Source organism: Leucoraja erinacea, chromosome 22, assembly GCF_028641065.1.
Source record: "Leucoraja erinacea ecotype New England chromosome 22, Leri_hhj_1, whole genome shotgun sequence".
NCBI lineage: Eukaryota > Metazoa > Chordata > Chondrichthyes > Rajiformes > Rajidae > Leucoraja > Leucoraja erinaceus.
In genome coordinates, this window is record NC_073398.1 from 29,468,232 (window position 1) to 29,491,777 (window position 23,546).

At 41.0% G+C, this 23,546-nt stretch overlaps 2 protein-coding genes across 4 annotated transcripts in view; both read right to left on the reverse strand.

The window, feature by feature from the left end:
* LOC129707916 (collagen alpha-1(VII) chain-like) overlaps positions 1-12,279 on the reverse strand; it is a 260,386-nt gene extending 248,107 nt beyond the window's left edge. The window contains 1 exon segment of the mRNA XM_055653380.1: positions 8,884-12,279. The gene's annotated coding sequence lies outside the window, so the exon portion shown is untranslated.
* Positions 12,280-16,498: 4,219 nt separating this feature from the next.
* Positions 16,499-23,546, reverse strand: part of LOC129707917 (protein phosphatase 1 regulatory subunit 7-like) — a 38,040-nt gene continuing 30,992 nt past the window's right edge. For 2 of the 3 annotated variants that reach the window (XM_055653384.1, XM_055653382.1), the window contains exon 9: positions 16,499-16,840. In XM_055653384.1, coding sequence (XP_055509359.1) covers positions 16,772-16,840 — 69 coding nt within the window. In that variant the 3' untranslated portion in view covers positions 16,499-16,771. Of the gene's footprint in view, positions 16,841-19,855; positions 19,920-23,546 lie in introns of all 3 variants that reach the window. The other variant, XM_055653383.1, reaches the window with a different exon arrangement.

A 23,546-nucleotide genomic window follows, 5' to 3' on the forward strand; every position in this document is an offset into this window, starting at 1 on the left:
CCTGTCCAACCCCTTAAGAATTTTGTAAGTTTCTATAAGATCCCCCCTACAGCCCTACAAAATCCTACAACCATTTACCATTTGTAATCATTACAAATTAGCAGCTGAAGATGTTGCCACTGAGGCTCTGAGGCCATTCATAAACAAGCTGAGGTACTAAAGCTCAGATTCCAGACATTGAATTTCCTTTAGGGATTTAGGCCCTTCAGATTTAAAAAAATGTTAGCTGGTTTGCTTCATTTCAGTGAATAGTGCATCCCTAAATTTGGCATACAATTTCCAACAGTCTTTCAATCCCAACAACCAATGAATGATTCAGCAGAGAAGGACACACAACATATCCCTGTTTCTGTCTGCCCAACAATCAGGATTGTTCTGGTGCATCCAGGAATAAAAATGTATTCTTCCTGAAAAGAGAAAAATAAACGCAGGCAGAAATAACCAGGCCAAAAAGGGTAAAGTGCCCACAACATGTCCCTAGGCTTGTTAAGACACAAAATGCTGGATTGTAGAGCTATCTTGTGCCATTTTGGCGTATTTTCAAGATCACAGCTCGGACAGACAGACATAATAACAACAAACAAGATGAGAGTTTTAGTAATATATAGATTGTTTGTAAAGGTTTGAAGGTCGTTTAGAAATCTTTGTGAGGGTGCGTACAATAGGCAGATTTTCAAAGGTGGTGGAACAAATTTAAAACACATTTGGACAGCTACATGGATAGAAAACGTTAAGAGGGATATTGGGCCTGTGTAAATGGGGCATCTTGCTCAGCATGGGCAAGTTGGTCTGAGGAGCCTGTTTCCGTGCTGAATGACTCTATGACTCTGTTAGAAAAGAAAGTCTTGTCATTTAGCTGCCATGATTCTTATAATACATGATCCTAAAAAAGCCACAGTGCTGGAATAACTCAGCAGGTCAGGCAGCATATCTGGAGAACATGGATAGGTAACATCATGGATATATGATCCTTTTTATTTCCACCACATTCCCATAATTTCCCCCCGTATCCCCAAGATTAATTAATTCAATGACAACCTGAGAGAAGTTTTCGGTGGTCAATTAACCTATTGAACTACATGCCTTAAAAACGTGAGAGGAAATTGGAGAAGGTCCATATGGTCATGGGAGATCATGTAAACACCACATAGACAGCATTTTAGGTCAGTATTAAATGTGGGTCACTGAGGCAGATTTTTTAATTTAGTTTAGTTTAGAGATATAATGTGGAAATGGGCCCTTCGGGCTCACCAAGTCCGCGCCGACCAGTGATCTCCGCACACTAACACGATCCTACACACACATCCGGGACAATTTACAGTTTTGCCAAGTAATAAACCAGAGATCTCGGAGAAAACCCATGCAGTTCACGGGGAGAACGTACATACTCCATACAGACAGCACCCATAGTCAGGATCGAGTCCGAGTCTCTGACACTGTGAGGCAGCAACTCTACTGCTGCGCCACCGTGCCGCCCCTTAGTTTTCTTCCAACTTGTTTCTTTCCTCTGCTGAGTTGCCTCCCCAGGTTCGAGGGGACCCTTTAGTATGTCCTTAGATATTCATCTTCTTTTTCCAATGCGTATAATAGCACATCCCACAATTCTTCTGGAACAACAACTTCCATTTCCAATCCAGCTTTAAGATTATTAAACTCCAAGACCACTGCTTAAGAAGTCAGCAAACGAAGATTGACACCAAGGCTTGTGTTTTTAAGGAGAATTTTAAAATATGGAAAGACAGGTTACATAGAGAGGGAGTTGTAGAACATAGGGCCTTAGCGGCTGAAGGCACGACATCATTGGTGAAACAATTAAAACCAGGGATGTTTAAGATTGCAAATTTGTAGGAGTGCATTAATCACAGAGGATCATCAGACTTGAGTCAGTGGTCTAAGTGTCAGTGTAAATCAGAATGCATGGGAACAGTAAATGTGTGGACCTTTGAAATGGGTGGCAAGAGTTTTGTGTGACCTTAACTTCTGTAAGGAAGATGGAAGGATGTTAGAAGATTATTACTGTAGTCACCTTGAGGTAACAAAGACATGGATGAAGCACTTAGTTGTAGACAAGCTCAATTGTGAAGAGCTTGTTTCTTGTCTTCCATAATTTATTCTTTAAATATGATCTAAATAAACATTCCAAATGGGTCACCCATAAATCTATAACCTGCTTAATTCATCCCTGAGAAACTACCTACAGCCAGGTAATAAGAACTTTAAAAAAAAAGAAGTTAAGTGAATTTCAGCAAGATGTGCCATAACTTTCAGAAAAAAAGCTCAACGCTAAAGCTGCTTTGGATTAAGTCTGTCTGCACTTTGAACGAGTAAAATGGAAACAAATGTGCCCGGAAGCAGAAATACCCAGACAAAAATAATTTATGAACCCCAGATCCTGTAAGAAATAGATAGCATGTGAAAGGAAGAAGCTGGGCATCATTTTCACCTCTCTAACTGACAGATAAGAGATAGCTGGTGAGCATTACCAATGGTGACAAACCACCCCAGCTGGAAAAGAGCACCAGGAATCTTTTTCAGGGAACCTGAAATTCATTAAAAATGGCCCACTGGTGGAATTACAGCTATCCATCACTCCACAAAGACCTGTCTGAATCTGTTCCTGATAGGAGTATAAAGTAGTTCAATAAAGAGTTAGGGGAAGCAAAGGGGAAGATCTTCATCATGGCATTGTCGATTCAAGTCCTGACAAGTGTTCCCGAACTGTTCATTTAAAGGAGTGTTGCTGTTTGTCGAAGTTCTGGCATGTTGTTGCTGCACTTTCAGTAATCCTACAAGATGTTGCATCAAATACTCCAGATTCAGGAACAGTTTCTTCCCAGCTGTTATCAGGCAACTGAACGGTCCTCTCATCAGCTAGAGTGTGACCTTCATCTCCCATCTACCTAATTGGAGACCTTTAAACTTTCAATCGGACTTCAATGTTATCCTGCACTGAATGAAGTACCCTTTATTCTTATCCATGCACTGTGCATAGTTTGATTGTATTCCTATATAGTCTTTTCACTGACTGGTTAGCATTAAAATCTTAAAAAGCTTAATCTTAAAAGCTTAAAAAGAAAAAATCACATGTGGTGGAAGTGCACATTGCCAGATTTTATTAAATGGTATTTTTATACATTTTGGTTTCACCATGTAGAAATTACAGCTATGTTTATACATAGTTCCCCTATTTCAGGGCACCATAATGTTTCGGACACATGGCTTCACAGGTATGTGTAATTGCTCTGGTGCATTTAATTGCCTCCTTATTGCAGGTATAAGAGAGCTCTCAGCACCTAGTCTTTCCATCACTTTTGGAATTTTTTATTGCTGTTTATCAACATGAGGACCAAAGTTGTGCCAATGAAAGTCAAAGGAGCCACTATGAGACTGAGAAACAAGAGTAAAACTGTTAGAGACATCAGCCAAACCTTAGGCTTACCAAAATCAACTGTTTGGAACATCTTCAAGAAGAAAGAGTGCACTGGTGAGCTTACTAATCACAAAGGGACTGGCAGGTCAAGGAAGACCTCTACAGCTGATGACAGAAGAATTCTCTCTATAATAAAGAAAAATCCCCAAACTCCTGTCCGACAGATCAGAAACAATCTTCAGGAGTCAGGTGTGGATTTGTCAATGACCACTGTCCGCAGAAGACTTCATGAACAGAAATACAGAGGTTACACTGCAAAATGCAAACCATTGGTAAGCTGCATAAATAGAATGGCCAGGTTACAGTTTGGCAAGAAGTACTTAAAAGAGCAACCACAGTTCTGGAAAAAGGTCTTGTGGACAGATGAGATGAAAATTAACCTATATTAGAGTGATGGCAAGAGCAAAGTAGTGAGGAGAGAAGGAACTGCCCAAGATCCAAAGCGTACCACCTCATCTGTGAAACACGGCATGTATGGCTGCTGAAGGTACTGTCTCACTTATCTTCATTGATGATACAACTGCTGAGTGTAGTTGCATAATGAATTCTGAAGTGTAGACACATCATATATGCTCAAGTTCAAACAAATGCCTCAGAACTCATTGGCCTGCGGTTCATCCTAGAGCAAGACAATGATCCCAAACTTACTGCTAAAGCAACAAAGGAGTTATTCAAAGCTAAAAAATTGTCATTTCTTGAGTGGCCAAGTCAATCACTCGATCTGAACCCAATTGCGCATGCCTTTTATATGCTGAAGAGAAAACCATAGGGGACTAGCCCCCAAAACAAGCATAAGTAAAGATGGCAGAGCATCACCAGAGAAGACACCCAGCAACTGGTGATGTCCTTGAATCGCAGACTTCAAGAAGCCATTGCATGCAAAGGATATGCAACAAAATATGAAACGTGACTACTTTCATTTACATGACATTGCTGTGTTCCAGACATTATGGTGCCCTGAAAATGGGGGACGATGCATAAACACAGCTGTAATTTCTACAAGGTGAAACCAAAATGTCTAAAAATGGCTTTTATTAAAATCTGACAATGTGCACTTTAACCACATGTGATTTTTTTTCTATTACAAATCTCACATTGTGGAGTACAGAGGCAAATAAATAAATGATGGGTCTTTGGCCCAAACATTATGGAGGGCACTGCATCATTGAAAAGTATAGCATCAGTACTACTGATGAGGCATGAATTTCTGATCCCATATTTTGCACATTAAGGCATCACCAAAGGTAGACTCTGGGATTGAAGTTGGTATTATTTGAATTATGTTCTCATTTTGTATCAAACAAGATTATAACATTGTTTAAGAAGGAACTGCAGATGCTGGAGAATCGAAGGTACACAAAAAAGCTGGAGAAACTTCTGAAGAAGGGTTTCGGCCCAAAACGTTGCCTATTTCCTTCGCTCCATAGATGCTGCTGCACCCGCTGAGTTTCTCCAGCTTTTTTGTGTACCTAAGATTATGACATTTCTTTCTACAGCTATAATATGTTACTACTAACACAATCATTACGAAAATTACTAATCATTGGTACATCATGAAAGGCCATTAAATGTGTTGAATACTAAAATCGTTGGCATCTGATGACGAGCTCTTTAAAAAGTGTTGCTCACTTAGAAGTGTTGCTGCAAATCTCTTCCCCATGATTGAACGGCAGACTCGATGCGCCGAATGGCCGAATTCTGCTTCTATGTCTTATGATCTCATGGTCGCATTGACTCAGTTCCTTGGCTTTAACAGAAACAATGATGGGATTTACCAGACCGATAATTTTGCTGAAACACATTTTACTTCATCATACAACATCAAGTTCAGTCCCTCAGAATTTGTGGCGGGGCATCACAGAAATGTTATGAGAATTCATGTGTAGCTTTAGGTGTAAATGAGGTTTTAGCAAGTCTATCAATTCACCAGTCATACAAATACATATCTGCAATTCAAGTTACATATAAATGATTAAAGTGTCAATCCGTGCCCACATTAGACAATTGTATCTGTCAGGGTCATTAATTTGTAAAATGGCTTGTCTTGCATCCACCACATGCACTGTAAATTCGATTGAATGTTAAATATTCTTAGGTTGCCATGTCACCACACTTTTACGAGCTACACAAAGTGGATTCCACGTCACGTAAATCCGAACCAGTGCTCTGACTGCCTAGCGTAATGTGTCTGGGTAGCTTGTCCCTTTCATTATGTTGTGCTGGGCTTCCTTATTGATTTAGTGGTAGCAATTGTGTTTCTCAGTCAGATAGTTCAGCACATAATCCAGCTTCGGAGTTCCCATGGCTGGAACAATTTGATCAACAATTTGCAGCTTTGTAGGACCTGGGACGTCATGATGCAGCTTAATAAGACTTTGGTTAGGCCGCATTTGAAGTACTGTGTGCAGTTCTGGTCGCCCCATTATGGAAAGGATGTGGAGGCTTTGGAAAGAGTGCAGAGGAGGTTTACTAGAATAATGCCTGGATTAGAGGATATTTGCTACAGAGAGAGAGGTTGTTTTCTCCGCAACGCCGGAGATTACAGGGAGACCTGAGAGCAGTATATAACATTTTGAGAGGCATAGATAGATAGACAGTCAGAAGCTTTTTCCCAGGATGGAAAAAATAAAATACTAGAGGGCATAGGTTTAAGGTAAGGAATGCAAAATTTAAAAGAGATGTGCCAGGCAAGTTTGGTGCATAGAGGGTGCTGAGTGCCTGGAACGTGCTGCCAGAGATGGTGGGTGAACCACATACATTAGTGGCATTTAAAAGACTTGTGGATATACATATGCATATGCAGTGAATGAAGGAATAAGGGCCTGTCCCACTTAGGCGACTTTTCAGCGGACTGGACTGCCTGCGTCCTTCAAGCTCGAGGCACTTGCCTGAAGAACCACGAACTGGAATGGCGAACATCAGAGCGGAACACACACACACACACGCACGCACGCACGCACGCACACGCACACACGCACACGCACACACACACACACACGCACACACACACACACACACACACACACACACACACGCATGCACACACACACACACGCACACGCACACACACATCGCAAAGGCAGGGGCCAGGGCAAGCGGGGGAGCGCTGTCTGAAATTCACACGGTGCAAAGCCAAGGTGGTACAGACACACACCGTGATGAACAGGAAGGTTAAAGACGGCAAGCACAGTGTACGGTAAGTCCTTCAAAAGAGCGGGGAGGGGAGAATGGGGGGGAAGGAGTGGAGACACTTTTAAGAAGCCAGACAACTTTTTAATAAGCCAGAGATACACAGCAGTGAAGTATAACGGACATTTAACATTACCAGTCGGTTTTCCTTGGTTCTGAAAACTCGTCCTTACATTTTTTTCCCCCCAATGAGCCTATGAAAATGCCCGGTCAGCAAAGGAGATTAACTAAAACTACCTACGGCTGCCTCGACTACCTACAACGACATGGCAACCCCACTACCACTGCACCTACAACTACAAAAGTATCGATTTTCCCCCTGGCGACCAATTTTTGGTTGCACAAAATTTTTCAACATGTTGAAACATCTGCTGCGACCATACTGAGGCCGCGACAAGTTCCAAGAATGCGGGAACTCCTCTTGACCATGAAGGAGACTCACCAGAGACCACCAGCGAACATGTGGTGACCATGTGGCGATCATGAGGTGATCATGAGGTCTCCTGCACTCACCTAAAAAGTCGCCTAAGTGGGACTGGCCCTTAAGGGTTATGTGCAGGTAGGTAAGTGATGGTCTTTGCATCATGTTCAGCACAGGCATTGTGGGCTGGGCTGAGGGGCCTATTCTCGTGCTGTACTGTTCTATGTTAAAACCTGAATTTGGGAGGCTGCCATCCAACCAATCCGTCATCTTTCGTAAAAGGTATTACCCAAGTCTCTTGTTTGTCTTCTCGAGTAGATATCCAAGATTCCAAGGTAGTATTCTGAAGAAGAGTTTTTCATGGTGCACTGGGCTAACATTTACCCCTGAGCCAATTTTACTTATTACTGATTATCTCATCATTCTGTTACTTCATTGCTGTTGGTGGGACCTTACTGTGGACAATTTGGTTGACACTTGGCAATTTTTGCAACAATAATTATACTTCAGAAGTACTTCCTTAGATAGAGCATGATTTGATGTTACAAAAGGCATGGCATCAAAGCATTTCTTCCACCATAAAACATAAAATGCTGCAGTAACTCAGCAGGTCAAGCAGCATCTGTGGATGGAATGGATATGTGACCTTCCCGATCTTTCTTCAGACTTTGACTCTTATCCATTCCTTCCACAGATACTGAGTTATTCCACTGCATTGTGTTTTGCTCCAGATCCCAGTATCAGCACTTCCTTGCATCTCCTTCCCTTGTCCAGCATTGGGAGATTTATTTAATTATATTTTATCTGTATAAAGTGCAACTTTGCAGTATGCACTTTTCTATATTGCACCTTTATTATTGCACTTTAATAACATACCTCAAAATTTTACTACAGTCTGGCACACTGTGAATATTTTAAATAATGTATATTGTCTATCTTATTGGTATATTGTCTGTCTGTGTTATAAATATTACTTGCACATTTGGAGTATGGGGAAACGCAATTTCAATCCAATTTATTTGAATTGACAATAAAGTTTACTTTGAACTTTGAACTTTGAACAAATGCAGCACAAGAAACAAAAATCAGAGCTGGGCAGATCGGACAAAAAGCTTTTCAAATGCACTTCTATCAACTTGTATTTATTGGCCATTCCCTGAGAAAACCTAATTCCTAAAGGTTACAACACAGATGCAGAAGCCTAAGGACAAAAGGCACAATGTGTATGTACTGCTGCCAAAAGTGTCTCAGTCATTATATTTCCTTGACTCCCTCTGTGTATTGCTGCAGATTTTCCAAGAAATTTCTGGATATTTCTTCACAAGACTTCCTCGCCCACCACCCTCACCTCAGCCAAATAATTTAGAATACTAATTAGTTATGAAATATTAGAAAAGTTGATTCAAAGCAATAATTTTAAAAAACATCTATAGTTTCCTTTCCTTGGCAGTGCTGGATATGCTAAAAATGGGAGAAATAGAAGTCAATATTGTGTCCAGCAGAACTTCAATCCATACAATCTGCACACTCTTTAGGCATTAAATGCGTTCTATAAATGCAAGTTGTTGATGTTCTGCAGTCACAAAAATACAGGAATATGTTTCCAGTATTAGTTCAGTCACTTGAATAGTTTAAATAAGTAATTCCTATGCTAAGTCACTTCTTTATTTATTTTTTAATACTTTATACAATATATAGTAATACATTTCTGAATTGAATTTGGTACATAGTGTACTAAAGATTCAATTAATGGCATTTCAAACATGAATGCATGTAAAGTACTTTTTTTTTAAACTTTATACAGATAATCTTTGCAAAACACAAGGAACACCAAGGCACATACCTGTTTGATGTATGAGATTACTGTTTGATCTATGAGAGCATAACCATATTAACAAAGGTATTTCATTGCTGATCCAAATCTTGAATGAAAGGAACCATGAGAAACTTTAAATATTCTTTCTTATGCTCAACGATGAAAGTAGAATAGGAGAAAAAAAAATAGTCTCTGGAAAATGTTTCAAGAACGTGTGGAGAGGTTGGGTTTGATGTCAGCTTCTCTGCTGCCTGTGGCCACAGCACAGGGATTGACAGAGGAGCAAGTGGGAAGTTGGAGGAAGGCTGAGAATTCCCGTTTGTGGGAGGAGTCCGTTCAGCAAACGGCTTGTGTTTAAGGGACAGTGATGTATGCCTCTCCTCCGAGACGGCTTCACTTACAACGCAATCTGGAATGTGAATCTACCTCAAAGGCAAAGTAATTCCTTCAGAAAAGAAGGAATGCTTGAGTAGAAGCCCGGCAGCCCGAACACTCAGCTCTCCCCTTAAAGCATCTCTTGACATTTTTATATGAGTGAGACTGTCAGGGGGATGGGGGGATGATTTTAACGTACAAGTTAGGGGGAGAGGGATCCCACAGTCACATCACCTAAACAACATTTTCCTAAGCTGGATAATTTGCAAGAAATGATAGATTAAACCACCCAGAGGAGAATCCATTACTTAAAACTTTAATTGTAACATGTATGAGCATGTGCTATACCACTCCCCATCTCCCATATAACCCTTAAAAACACAGTCATTAACAGACACTTATCCATAAAGATGTTTATGGCGGTGGAATGTAAAAATGCTAATTATTTTTTTACAGAGGAGAATACAGAATAATTTCGGCAACAACAAGAAATATAAAGTTTAGCTGTATGAATTAGGCTTGTATTTCGTTGGTGGACATGATTAAATCCGGATCGAATTGAAGTTTTGAAGATTAAGGAATTCGATGGTGTGCACAGACACTATTTGTCCTGTTATACAAACTGGAACACGAGGGGATGAATGTAAGATTCCGGGTAAATTGTGCAGAAATGATAATCATTTATATTCTGCAAAAATATTGAAGATATCTCAAAGGAACATTAGCAAGTTTGAAAAAAAAATGGATATTAAGCTTTCTGAGAAGCGAATAGGCCAAAAGGTCCAAGGGCAGCCTTTATGGAGCATCTCAAGTGAGAAGAGCTATTGAGGCTGAGCTGTCACAAGGAAATTCGAGAGCTGATATGAGTAGTGGCAGTGCCATCAAATTCAGAAAAGGCCTAGGATTCGAAGCCTGCGGATATTTCCACGCTGTATCTCTAAACTAAACTAAATATATTAAGTAATTCCATATTTAGTATTTAGAATGATGCAGAATGCTACAATGTGACCAGTCACACATGTAATTCGCAAGTGTTATTCCACTGTGGAAGATGGAGAAATAATTATGGAGCACCTGTGCCATTTTTTGCCAAAAGCTCACCATTTCCATTTACACCACCTTGTGGCTTGATGTTACATCACCACTCACCTACAGCTCACCACACTACACATGGCTTTGCAACTTTCCTTCATTGTTATTCTACTGTGAGGGGCTCCTTTTCCATAACTTGCACTCCCTTTGAGTATAGCACTTCACTGGTGAAATTACTAATCGTTTCATATTTTCTCCCCAGGAGAACTGGTAGATTTGCGAGAGAACCCTTCAATTTGTAGCACATCATGAAGTATCCACAACATATGTTAGCGGGGGATAGATACAAAGGCAATAATACACCAAAGATAGATACAAAATGCTGGAGTCACTTAGCTGGACAGGCAGTACCTCTGGAGACAAGGAATGCAAGTCTCAACCCGAAGCATCACCCTTTCCTGCTCTCGAGAAATGCTGCCTGTCCCTCTGAGTTACTCCAGCATTTTGTATCTATCTTTGGTGTAAACCAGGATCTGTAGTTCCTTCCTACACAAATGTTGAAGGGGATGTGGGTTCAATCACTGCTCTGCTCTGAGACGTTCAATTCTTTATAAGGACTTGCAATTGTCAGAAGGATGGGCAATTGCCAAAAACACGAGCATTCCGCAATTGAATAAATGTTGTAAAATCAGACAAGCCGTCAAATAAATCAGTTGCTTTCCTGGGGTGGAAGATTGCAACCTTCACGTGGTCCGCCCTGTTTTGACAAATGCAATCAACCCAGCGTGCACACTCAAATAAGATCAAATAGAACAAGTTGTCCTACAACTTTAGGCTGTGCACGCCAGATGCAAGAAGAAGAAGAAGTTGCTTTCCTGATTATAGGGAGGGGTGGAATGACTGGTCTGCCAATGGAATTTTCCTGTCACATCATAAATGAGCTAATAAAGGATTTGGAATATGTTGCGACATTTGGGAGTCTGCAGTAATGCAAAGTGAACTTTCCCATTTTATCTCCCCTCTCTCCGCACTCTCTTCACCAGATGAGGCGCAGCAACATATCTGCAAGACATCACTAATGAACATCCAAGTTTTGTTTAAAAAAAGACACAAAATGCTGGTGACATTCAGCGGGTCAGGTAGCATCGCTTGATAACATGGATGGTGACGTCTCGAGTCGGGATCTTTTTCGCTGCAGCATCGCAGGTACATAGTCTCAGACAATACAAAAAAAAAGTAAATTATACATAACTTACCCAAGGTGGCAAAAAGAAAAAGACTAAAAGAACAAGGTGTCAGAGTAAACACACAATTAGAAAACTAGTCCATGGTCTGTAGTGTTCCTTGCTGTGTTAGGATTATGGTTGTGCAGATCAGTTCAAGAATCTCATGGTTGTTGGAAAGTAGCTGTTCCTCATCCTGGTGGTGTGGGACTTGAGTTGAGTTTACTTTATTGTCACGTGTACCCTTGTATAGTGAAAAGCTTTGGTTGCATGCTAACCAGTCAGCGGAAAGACAATATATTAAGTCTTTGGCACCTTCTATTCAATGGTAGCACCAAGAAAAATGGCTGTCGCAGATTGCAGGGATCCTTGATGATAGATGGTGCCTTCTGAGGCAGAGCTTCATGAAGATGCTTTCCATACTAGGGAGGCAAGTGCCCATGATGGACTGGGCTGAGACCACCACACACTACAATCCCTTGCATTCCTGTGCATCAGAGTTGTCTTGGCAGTCCATGATGATACAATCAGCCAGGATACTTTCTGCACTGTGATTGTAGCAGTTGTTAGAGGTTTTGGTGATTTGCCAAATCTCTTACAACTTCGAAGAAAGGAGGGTTGCTGGTGATTACATCTGAGTGGAGCCCAGGGCAGGTCATGTTTACCATTATGAGCAAAGCACATAAGGAAGCGATGAACTCCATTAAAAAAAATTGATTTTTACCGTTATTGCCTGAAATAACGCTTCACGTACTCAAATGCCTGGTCCCTACCCATCCCTATCCAATCCAAAGTTCTGTCAGAACTTAGTGTAACAAATAAGAGATGAATTTGCAATCATATTGTGCTCTTTTGAAGACCTAAAGCGTTACATCCGACAAAATACCGAAATCATTCACATGCAGTTTCTCAACAAAACAATCTGTTTCTCTTAAAACACAACGATCAATGTAATTCAACAAAGGAACCTAAAGAAATATTTTCTAGTCATCAAGGGCAATTGGATCTCACTTTTAGAGAGTTTGAAAAAATGATCAAAGACCCAAAGAAATGCAAATTTTAAACATGTTTTTTTTTTACAATATCTATGCATACCCTGAATTTGCATTTCCAGTGCCCTCCTTAATGTTTGGGGCAAATACCCATCATTTATTTATATGCCTCTATGTTCCACAATTTGAGATTTGTAATAGAAAAAAAATCATATGTGGACAGTGCACATTGTCAGATTTTAATAAAGGCCATTTTAATACGTTTTGGTTTCACCATGTAGAAATTACAGCAGTGTTTATTCATAGTCCCCCCATTTCAGAGTACCATAATGTTTGGGACACAGCAATGTCATGTAAATGAAAGTAGTCATGTTTAGTATTTTGTTACATATCCTTTGCATGCAATGACTGCTTGAAGTCCGCGATTCTTGGACATCACCAGTTGCTGGGTGTCTTCTCAAGCTTGTGCTTGTGTTGGGGGCTAGTCCCCTTCAGTTTTCTCTTCAGCAAATAAAAGACATGCTCAATCGGGTTCAGATCGGGTGATTGACTTGGCCACTCAAGAACTGACCATTTTTTAGCTTTGAAAAATTCCTTTGTTGCTTTAGCAGTATGTTTGGGATCATTGTCTTGCTTTAGGATGAACTGGCGGCCAATGAGTTTTGAGGCATTTGTTTGAACTTGAGTAGCTAAGATGTGTCTATACACTTCAGAATTCATTATGCTACTACCATCAGCAGTTGTATCATCAATGAAGATGAGTGAGCCAGTACCTTCAGCAGCCATACATGCCCAGGCAATAAAAGCCCCACCAGGTGAGGTGGTGTGCTTTGGATCTTTGGCAGGTCCTCCACTCCTTCATACTTTGCTCTTGCCATCACTCTAATATAGGTTAATCTTCACTTCATCTGTCCACAAGACTTTTTTCCAGAATTGTCGTTGCTTTTTAAGTACTTCTTGGCAAACTGTAACCTGGCCATCCTATTTATGCGATGAACCAGTGGTTTGCATCTTGCAGTGTAGCCTCTGTATTTCTGTTCATGAAGTCTTCTGCGGACAGTGGTCATTGACAAATCCTCACCTGACTCCTGGAGAGTGTTTCTGATCTGTCGGACAGATGTTTTAGGGGGTTTTCCTTTATTATATTATTCTGTCGTCAGATGTGGAGGTCTTCCTTGACCTGCCAGTCCCTTTGCGATTTGTAAGCTCACCAGTGCACTCTTTCTTCTTAATGATGTTCCAAATAGTTGATTTTGGTAAGCCTAAGGTTTAGCTGATGTCTCGAACTATTTTATTCTTGTTTCTCAGTCTCACAATGAAATAATTTTTGATTTTCATTGGCACAACTTTGGTTTTCATGTTGATAAACAGCAATACATTTTTCCAAAGGTGATGAAAAGACTGAAGGAAAGACTAGGTGTTGAAAGCTCTCTTATACCTGCATTAAGGAGGCAATTAAACACACCTGAGCAATTACAAACACCTGTGAAGCCATGTTGTTCCAAACATTATGGTGCCCTGAAATGGGGGGACTTTGTAGAAACACAGATGAAACAAAATGTATAAAAACACCCTTTAATAAAATCTAACAATGTGCACTTTAACCACGTGATTTTTTTTAAATTACAAATCTCAAATGGTGGAGTACAGAGGCAAATAAATAAATGATGGGTCTTTGTCCCAAACATTATGAAGGGCACTGTAGAATATGAATTGCCAGCCATTCTCATCAGTACAATCAGTACCCTGTAAAACTGACAAAAGTTTCTGGGACCAGTTGAATGCAAAAATGTGAAAGCTTCTCCTAATGAGATAGGATATCGTGGATTTTGCAGATGGAATCATTAATAACATCACTGTTCTACCATCAAACCCAATAAAAATGTTAAGCCTTATTAAGGTCTTGATAGCATGTTAAAAGAAATTGATATAAATGTTGGCCCATTACATTGTGATAAGTGGTCTTAAAAATTACAAGATTCCAACTGATACTTAATCCCCTACTGCAATGAACATGCATAGAGGATGAGTATGAGCTGACTTAAATACAGTTCTTTCCTGATCACAGCCTGCAAAGTAGCACACTTGACTCATAAACACTGCTGAACAGCCTCTCTGGCGTGAAAAGTTGCTTTTATGTTTGTGTGGATTGTCATACCGATTTTTAAAATTCACTTTATGATACGTCAGGTTACTCTGTGACTACATGTGTAGGTCTGAATTGTATCTTGTATTTTGTAGAATGTCATACAGCATGGAAACAGACCATTTGGCCCAACCTGTCCATGCTGATAAAAGTGCCTCATCTAAACTAGTCCCACTTTGGCCCATAACCCTCCAAACTTTTCCTATCCATGTACCTGTCCAAATATCTTGTAAATATTATTGCACCTGGCACAACTACTTCCTCTCACAGCTCGTCAGCTTTAAATAAATCCTTCTTGCCTCCTGTGACAATTCTTTAATAAGCTGTTCAGATTACTTGAGCATAGCTGAAACCTTTTTCCATTGGCAGGGGGTTGGGAACAAAAGGGCACATTAAACACAACAGACAAACAAAGCAGGGAATTGGTCAGGGTATGCAGATTGAACATCAAGGAGATATATTTTTAATTAGTAAGTCGTCTATAATCCAGAAAACGTTGATGGAAGGTGTAATGGAAGTAGATTAAAAGATTTAGGAGAAAAATTGGTAAAACTAATTAGGTGTACGCAGTGTTAACATAACCTGAGCACTGGCACTGCCTTCCCCACGAGGAGATCAACAGCAAGGTGCAGATGCTTTTTGGGCCAGTGTTCTGTTGAGAGGAAGGCTGCATCTGCCAACAGTTCAGAATGCATCTTGGTAGAAGATCTGCACAAATGAAATTCAAGGGGCAATATTGCATCCATTTAGCATCAATATTCATGAACACTTGACAATGCAGCAAAGTCGTACAAGCATAGTAAGTTTACGACAAAATTAATTCTCTAGAATATCTGTTTCTGGTCACTGAAGAGTAACGGCGACATTGGTTACAACCTGAAGTGAACTGGAGCGGTATGCAGAATTGCTGCCTTACAGCGCCAGAGACCCAGGTTCGATCCTGACTATGAGTGCTGTCTGTACAGAGTTTGTACATTCTCCTCATGACCTGCGTAGGTTTTCTTCAGTTTTCTCACTCACCCTAAAGACGTACAGGTTGGAAGGTTAATTGGCTTCAATTAAGATTGTAAATTGTCCTACTGTGTGTGGGGATCACTGGTCGCACAGACTCGGTGGGTTGAAGGGCCTGTTTCCACACTGTCTCCAACCTAAACTAAACTCAGTCACAATAGTCATCGGTAGATGTCTGGTGGTTTATTACTAACTTCAGAAACAAAGACATGGTGTCACTTGGGTTCAGTTCTGGGGTAAAAGGTTCTAACAGAATTTCTCACTCCAAGATGGGAATATCTAGGTGTGACAAGACAAAGGAAAACACTTCTGGCGGATGAAAGAAAAAGGACAATAGATAAAAACCACACAAATTCCTGCTGGATCTATCAACCATTGTCCAGGTGTTCAACAATAATGGGGCCATTATTCGTGGGATTGTCAGCAATTTTAAAAATCCCTCTGTAGATATTGCATACTTTAAATCTGACCATTACAAATTGGGAAACTAACACTGAAAAACCCTGCTAAATCTCAGATTGTCATCAAATAAAAACATGAAAGCTTTATCATAAAACACCAGCAAATTTCTCAATGGCCTCCAACTGGTCTTCCCTACACGTAGCTAAAGTTTTATGTTATCCTGTGGAATTTTTATGTCTTTCAGATCAGCAATAAATTGTAATAACAGGATTGCCAACTCCCTCTTTGAACGATGGTCAGATCTGATCTTCACCTGCAACTCAATAAAGGGCATTATGCCTGCACAATGAGGCATCGACAGATTGTGGTTTGGTTATGGTTCTTACTGACAGGAAATAAATCTAAACACGGATGGCCAATGTACCTCAGCCTCCATGAAAATGATTCTTCCCGAAATATAATGGTTATGTGATTTTATTTGACATATTTTGCAGCTTCCACATGAGAATCTGACGGTTCAGCTCATAAATCATAACTGCACTAGTAAGTAGCCACAGGTTTCTTGCACCAGTAGAAAGTCTCCAAAGCAGCTGGATAAAATTACTGAGGTGTACATTGATTGGTTTTTTACATTGGAGGTGAGGGGGTGATTTTTCAGTGAAGAATTCATCCTCTGGGACACCTTAATTTGTAGACGGTACCATAATGATGTCCAGGATCACAATGAGTCCACATCAAGTACTGCTTGACTGAGAGACTTGGGGATATGGATTTGTAAAAAGCCATGCTGCAGTTCGAACTACCTGTAAAACATGGAAGACGGAAACCCCATTTCATTGAATTGCATTGGAATTATAGAATCTCACAACACTGAAAAATAAGTCACCTTGATCTCCACATACCTCCAATCCTCCTATCCCCCCTTGTCCTGTCCCTTCCAACCTACGCCCAAGACACCTCATACTCCCTTCAACTCCTTAATCACTTTCAGTTTCTAGGCCCCCATTTCACCATGTACATCTACTCCCTCTACACCTAGAGCCCCCACCAGGAAGGTCTCGAGGCCCTCCGATTCTTCCTCTGAAAGAGGTCATGTGGATCACACATATGCTTTGACATTTCTGTTTTTTCTTTTTGGTTTTGTTACTTTTCGCTTCACACTTTTGAAGGCACCAGTTTGTGTGGATGCTAGCATCTCTCTGCCAGTACACTTTATATTCCAAACTACCACAGACTTCTGACTTCTTGTACACTCTTAAGAGCATGAAGCAAAGAACATAGAACAGTACAGCACAGGAACAGCTTTTCCAAGCACATGACACCACGACCAACTCTTATCTGTACCAAACATGGTGCCAAGACCAACTCTTTCATGCCTGCACATAAACCATATCCCTCCATGCCTTGCATATCCATATGCCTATCCAAAAGTCTCTTAAATGTGACTATCATATCTACCTCCACCACCAACCCCGGCAATGCCTCCCAGCCACTCACCACACTCTGTGTAAAAACTTGCCCTGCACCTCTCCAGCATATGATTTTTCCATCCTAGGGAAAAGGTTCTAATTGTCTACCCTATCTATCCCTCTCATAATTGTGTATACTTTCCCATTACATCGCTCCATCTTTTTGCATTCTCTTTGGCAAACCCTCCAAGGTGATTCTTCAGTTCGCGGTTCACAGACTCGCCAACCGCCTGCCACTTTTGCGGGCTGGAAGAGTCTGTGTACCACGTGTACATGGATTGCGTGAGGCTGCAGCCACTGTTTGAATATCTAAAGGGGCTGCTCCTTGCCTTCTGGCTGCATTTTTCACCCACCATCCTCATCTTTGGACACCCTGTGCGTAGGGGAGAGGGTAGGGCTGAAGATGTCCTGGTTGGGTTGCTCCTGGGCCTGGCCAAGCTAGCCATCCGCGAGTCACGGCGCCAGGCGGCGGAGGGCTCTACCCGGGCCAGCTGCCTGCCCCTTTTCCGGGGTTACGTCCGTGCCCGGGTGGGATTAGAAAGGGAATACGCCCTGTGGGCACCCTGAGGGAGTTCCAGGACCGCTGGGCTCCGCAGGGTGTTGAATGTATCCTCAATAAGGATTGTATCATAATTGTATAATAGTTTATTATGGATATATGTTTGTATTGTATTTATGGTGGTGGGTTCTGACTTGCTTTATTGTAGTGTAAATATTATTTTTTAATAATTGAATAAATTTTTTGATTAAAAAAAAAAAAAAAAAAAATGATTCTTCAAGGCAACAATTTTGGTGTATCTTCAGACAGAGGGTTGTGCCAGACAATGCTGCTATGAAGCATCCAGAGCTGATTACTACTTTAAAGCTGAGGTCATCCGAGTCTGATTTCCATATCCTTGGTCACAACATATATATGAGCATAACAAACCTCCCTGTGGGTCTAATATGATTAAGACAAAGGCTGGTGTGTACATCTCCACTACGGAATTTGTAGAATAGTGCAAATTTATGGGATGAAGGAGCCATGCAGCCTATTGTGACAATGTCAGATGTTTTAAAATGTTATTTATTACATTCCAGTCTTAATCTCCAGCCTTATGGGTCATGGCTCTTATGTGCTCAACAAAATCCTTTAAAACATATTAATTATTCTTTCCATCACCACCCTTTCTGACATTGAATTTCAAACCCTCTTTGCTCTTTGGAGACAATATTGTTGACCTCAATTCCCTCTAATATTTTACAAATTGCTTTGCATCCATATCCTCCAGTGCTAATCTCACCGCCAAAGAAATAGATTATTTTAGTTTATCTGTTCAGGTTCTCATAAGCCTCCTTTGTACCAAAGAAAAACAAGCTCAGCTCGCCAAACTCTTCAGATAACTCCAGCTTCAATAACATCCTTGTGAATATTCCTTGTCAGGACTAATACATCTTTCACACAGTGTGCAGAATAGAGCTATATTCAGTGCTCCCGTGGTGTCCCAAATAACGTTAAACAGTTTCACCATGATCTCGTTTTTTTTTAATGCCGAGGCCAATACAGGGAAGCTTCTGATGAGCCTTTCTAGGTATATCTGTCAGGGATCTCCAGACACAAGGCATCTCAAGAAAGGTCCCTACCCAAAACTTTGCCTATCCATATCCTCCAAAGATGCTGCCTGATCTGCTGAGTCACTCAGCAGTTTGCGTTCTATTCAGAGATTTGCATTTAGGCTGCTGAATGTAATGTTCCTAATGTTTTCATTCATTATGGATTTCCTTGTTTGCCTTTTCCCTTGGACTGAATTGTATTTGCCACTTCAATCCCTTCCACCACCTGCCAACCCCTACCATGTGTCCATTCACATCACATTGCTGGCTGTAATTTCCTTCTTCACTACACATATCGAAAGCATCTGCAACTCAAAGAGGCTGCAAAATGGAGTTCTGAGTCACCATTGGAGTGCCCATAAATACAAAACCATTTTACTAATTCTGTTTTTAAAAAATGTTGTTAAAATATTACTAAATGCTTCAGATACTAAGTTGTTCCTGAGTTACTGTCTTGTTCGATAAGATATCATAATATCATAGAATCAAATGTGGACTCAGAAAGATCCAACAATATTTTCTTAACATCAAAGTTAAACCAGCCCTCAGTCATTGTAATGACAGATTACAATCAGTCATTTTTGCTGCTGTACTCAAATTATGATAAGATTAACAGTACAATTTGGGTTATAAGTGCCACAAGATATTATACAGAGGCACATGCCCAATTTAATGATACAGGACCCACCTCCAATCTAAAGGTAGGTAATCCTTCTCTTTAGTTTTATAAACAATTCAAAAACATGAACCCCTCACCTTAACAATATGGCAAAATGATTTCTTACATCCAATGAAATTGTTTTTCCCAGACTGTTACTGGCTGAAAGAATTTTCGAGAGAGAGTGAGATCAAAGCATGCACACCAGCCCCATAGGACCATTCAATCATTGTATAGGTCAAGTGGAAAAAGGAGAAGTGTGAAATGATCTGGACAGAAATGTGTTAATGATGTATGCATGAGTGATTGTATGTCAGTACAAGGCTGCGCCTTTGGGAAAGCATTACCTAAAGTAACCCTCCTGAGTTCTCTGCTTATTACAAAAAGGTCAACAGAATCATAACAATTAACATTCCAGGAAATCTTTCTGGCCAGGTGGTAGGTTGGATCTAGAGCGCAGAACTTTATCAGAAAAGAAACAAGGCCGGTGAAGAGTGGTGAGACAGATGTGAAGGCTAATTTCAAAGAGTTATTTTTACACCTAAGAATAACACATCTCTGAGAAATTCCAGTCTTATATCTAGAGTCGGTAAATTTGAGTCTTTTGTTAACTCTTTAGTTCAAACTAGCTCATGGACTATACAAAATCCATAATTTCTGACAATCCCAGACCACAATAAGGTCGTAAAGTCATAAGCGATTGGAGTTGAATTAGACCATTCGGCCCATCAGGTTTACTCCGCCATTCAATCATGGCTGATCTATCTCTCCCTCCTAACCCCATTCTCCTGCCTTCTCCCCAGAAACCGCAGACATCCGTACTAATCATAAATCTATCTATCTCTGCCATAAGAATATCCACTGACTAGGCAATTTTGTTCGACATGGTTCTTTCTTGCTGTTTTGGGGGGAGATTTAGAAAGGGTTGCATTATTATTCATTGATAGTTCCTCAATCAGTACACAATTATTGTCGATACTGAGAACATATTTGCACTGGCGGGGATGCAGAAGAGATTCACCTGGACTTTGCCTAGATTTGGAGACCTTAAGCTATGGGGAAGGGATTGGATAGACTGGGCTTGTGAAAGGAGACTGAGGGGCCACCTCTTAGGAAATATATAAGATTATAAAAGCATAGGTAATATAGAATATTTTCCCCATGGTAAGGCTATCCAAAACAAGAAGGCAAGAGTCAAGAGTATTTTATTGTCATATGTCCCAGTTTTAAAGAGGAACTGAAGGGGATAATTTTCTTTACACAGTGTACGGTTGATATCTGGATCATGGCGTCAGATGAGGTCGTAGAATCAGGTACAATCACTATGTGTTCTGCATACTGACTGATATTGCTGCTGAACACCATGCGATGGACAGATCATGGCATGCACGCAGAGATCTTCAGATTAATTTCTCATTATGTTCTATATGTATAATCAATCTCATTATTCATAAAAACAATTGGTTTGGTTGGTTTAGGAAATTGCAGAGAGATGTGGATGTCGTCACACAGACTGGGCTCCCCCTCCATTGATTCCGTAACTGAACGCTACCTTGGAAAAGTGGCCAACATAATGAAAGAGTGTCCCTCCCTGGTCACTCCTTCTTCTCCCTACTCCCATTAGGTAGAAGATACAGAAGCTTGAAAGCGCAAATCAGCAGACTCAGGAACAGCTTCTTCCTCTCTGTTATCAAGATCAAGATTCAAGATTCAAGATAGATTTAATTGTCACGTGTGCCTGATGGCACAGTGAAATGAATTTCCATACAGCCATACAATAAAAATCAACAGGACACAACACACTATAGGGTTTGACATAAAACATCCCCACACAGCAGAATCAAAGTTCCCCACTGTGTGGGAAGGCACCAAAGTCAGTCTTCTTCCTCCACTGTTCCCCGTGGTCAGGGCCTCCCCGCACCCTCCGCAGTTGCCGCTACGGGCGGCCCGATGTTCAGGACCGCTCGCTGGGGTGTTGTAAGTCCGACGTCGGGGCTGCGGGACGTCCTCAGCGGCGTGGGCACAGTCGGCCCCCTCCTACCGGAGTCTGCGGCTTCCAAAGTCTGCAGGCCGCGCCGGGTGGAGACTGTTGCTGGAGACCCTCTGCAAGGTGCCCCAGGACTCCACGATGGCGCTCAGCGCCGCCCGCATTGGAAGCTCTCCGCACCAGAGCTCCACGATGTTGGAGCAACGGCCCAACGCTCCGGAGCTCCAACGGCGACCCAGGTAGGCATCGCCGGCTCCGCGGTGACTCCAACGCTGCGCCGCCGCTGTAGCAGCCCTGGTCCGGTTCCCGGTCCCCGGCAGGAAAGGCCGCTCCGATCCAGCTGGTAGGCTGCGAGGTGGGGGGCGAGGACGCGACTCGGAGAAATAGTCGCGTCCCCGCCAGGAAGAGACTGAGAAACGGTTTCCCCCTTACCCTGCCCCCCTCCCCCACATAGAAAAGTTAAAGTTTCCCCCAACACAACACTTTGGACTAACTAAAAATAATAAAAAAGACAGAAGTAACAGACAGGCTGTAGGCAGAGGCTGCTGCCTAGTGCACAAGGTTCAGTCTTCTGAATAGTTCAGTCTTCTGAACTATCCTTCCATAAGCTAGGGTACTGTCCAATTAACTTATAACCCACTGTAGACATTGGGCTTTGTCTCTGGATACAATGAGGAGAACTATTTACTGCACACTGTATCTTTAACTTACTCTACCTATTGTACTTGAAATTGGCTTGATTGTATGCATGTCATGTTATCTGATTTGAGTAGATAGCAAGCAAAACAAAGCGTTTCACTGTACCACACTCAGTACGTGTGACAATAACAGATGTAAATCTAAAAAATGGTTTGAATTTTGAGCCCAGTAAGTTGTGTTTTAGAATGATAGTGGTTTGAGAATAAGAGAGTAGTTGGGCGAGATAGATTGATGGAAAAATAGCCATTCTGGTATATCACCCTTCAGAATACCAATATGACATCAGGACATTAAACAAATAAGCCCTTTTTACTGGTGTGGCAACCATTTAAAAATGTATTTAAGGTACACAAAAATTCTGGAGAAACTCAGCGGGTGCAGCAGCATCTATGGAGCGAAGGAAATAGGCAACGTTTCGGGCCGAAACGTTGCCTATTTCCTTCGCTCCATAGATGCTGCTGCACCCGCTGAGTTTCTCCAGCATTTTTGTGTGCCTTCGATTTTCCAGCATCTGCAGTTCCTTCTTAAAAATGTATTTAAATGTTTTACAAAATAAAGATTGGAGTTTATTTCAAAAATGTTCCTAAATTTCTTAATCAGGTGTAATTTCTTACTGAGTGTTACATTTCTTTGTGCACCTGGTGAATAACTGACATATTAATGGGCCCTAGTTTTAGGAACCCTATAGATTCCGTCTGAACCTGAGGGGACAAGTGAAAAATGTTCACAAGAGGGGCTGCTCATCCCACAATGCTTCCAGCTACAAAACCTCGACATATTTCTGAATTTATTCTATTATTGAAGAATCATGGGTATTTTTTTTTTTAATTTCTGTGCTCATTTCAATATTGAATTTGTGCCAAGACCAAGACAGTTCTGGTCAAGTTCTGCCGAACTTAGCACAGCTTAGCTGAAGACTAAAACCGTCTTTTCCTTCCAGATGATAATCTTTTTTTAATATTTTATTTTATTAAGTACAGTCAGTGCCAAAGACCAAGACAGTTACTGAAAAAAGATGAGAATAAGAAAAAGAAGTTAGATAGTAAAGGAATAGAAAGATGTGAAATATATAGTGTGTGAAGAAAGAGAACGAGTAAATGAAG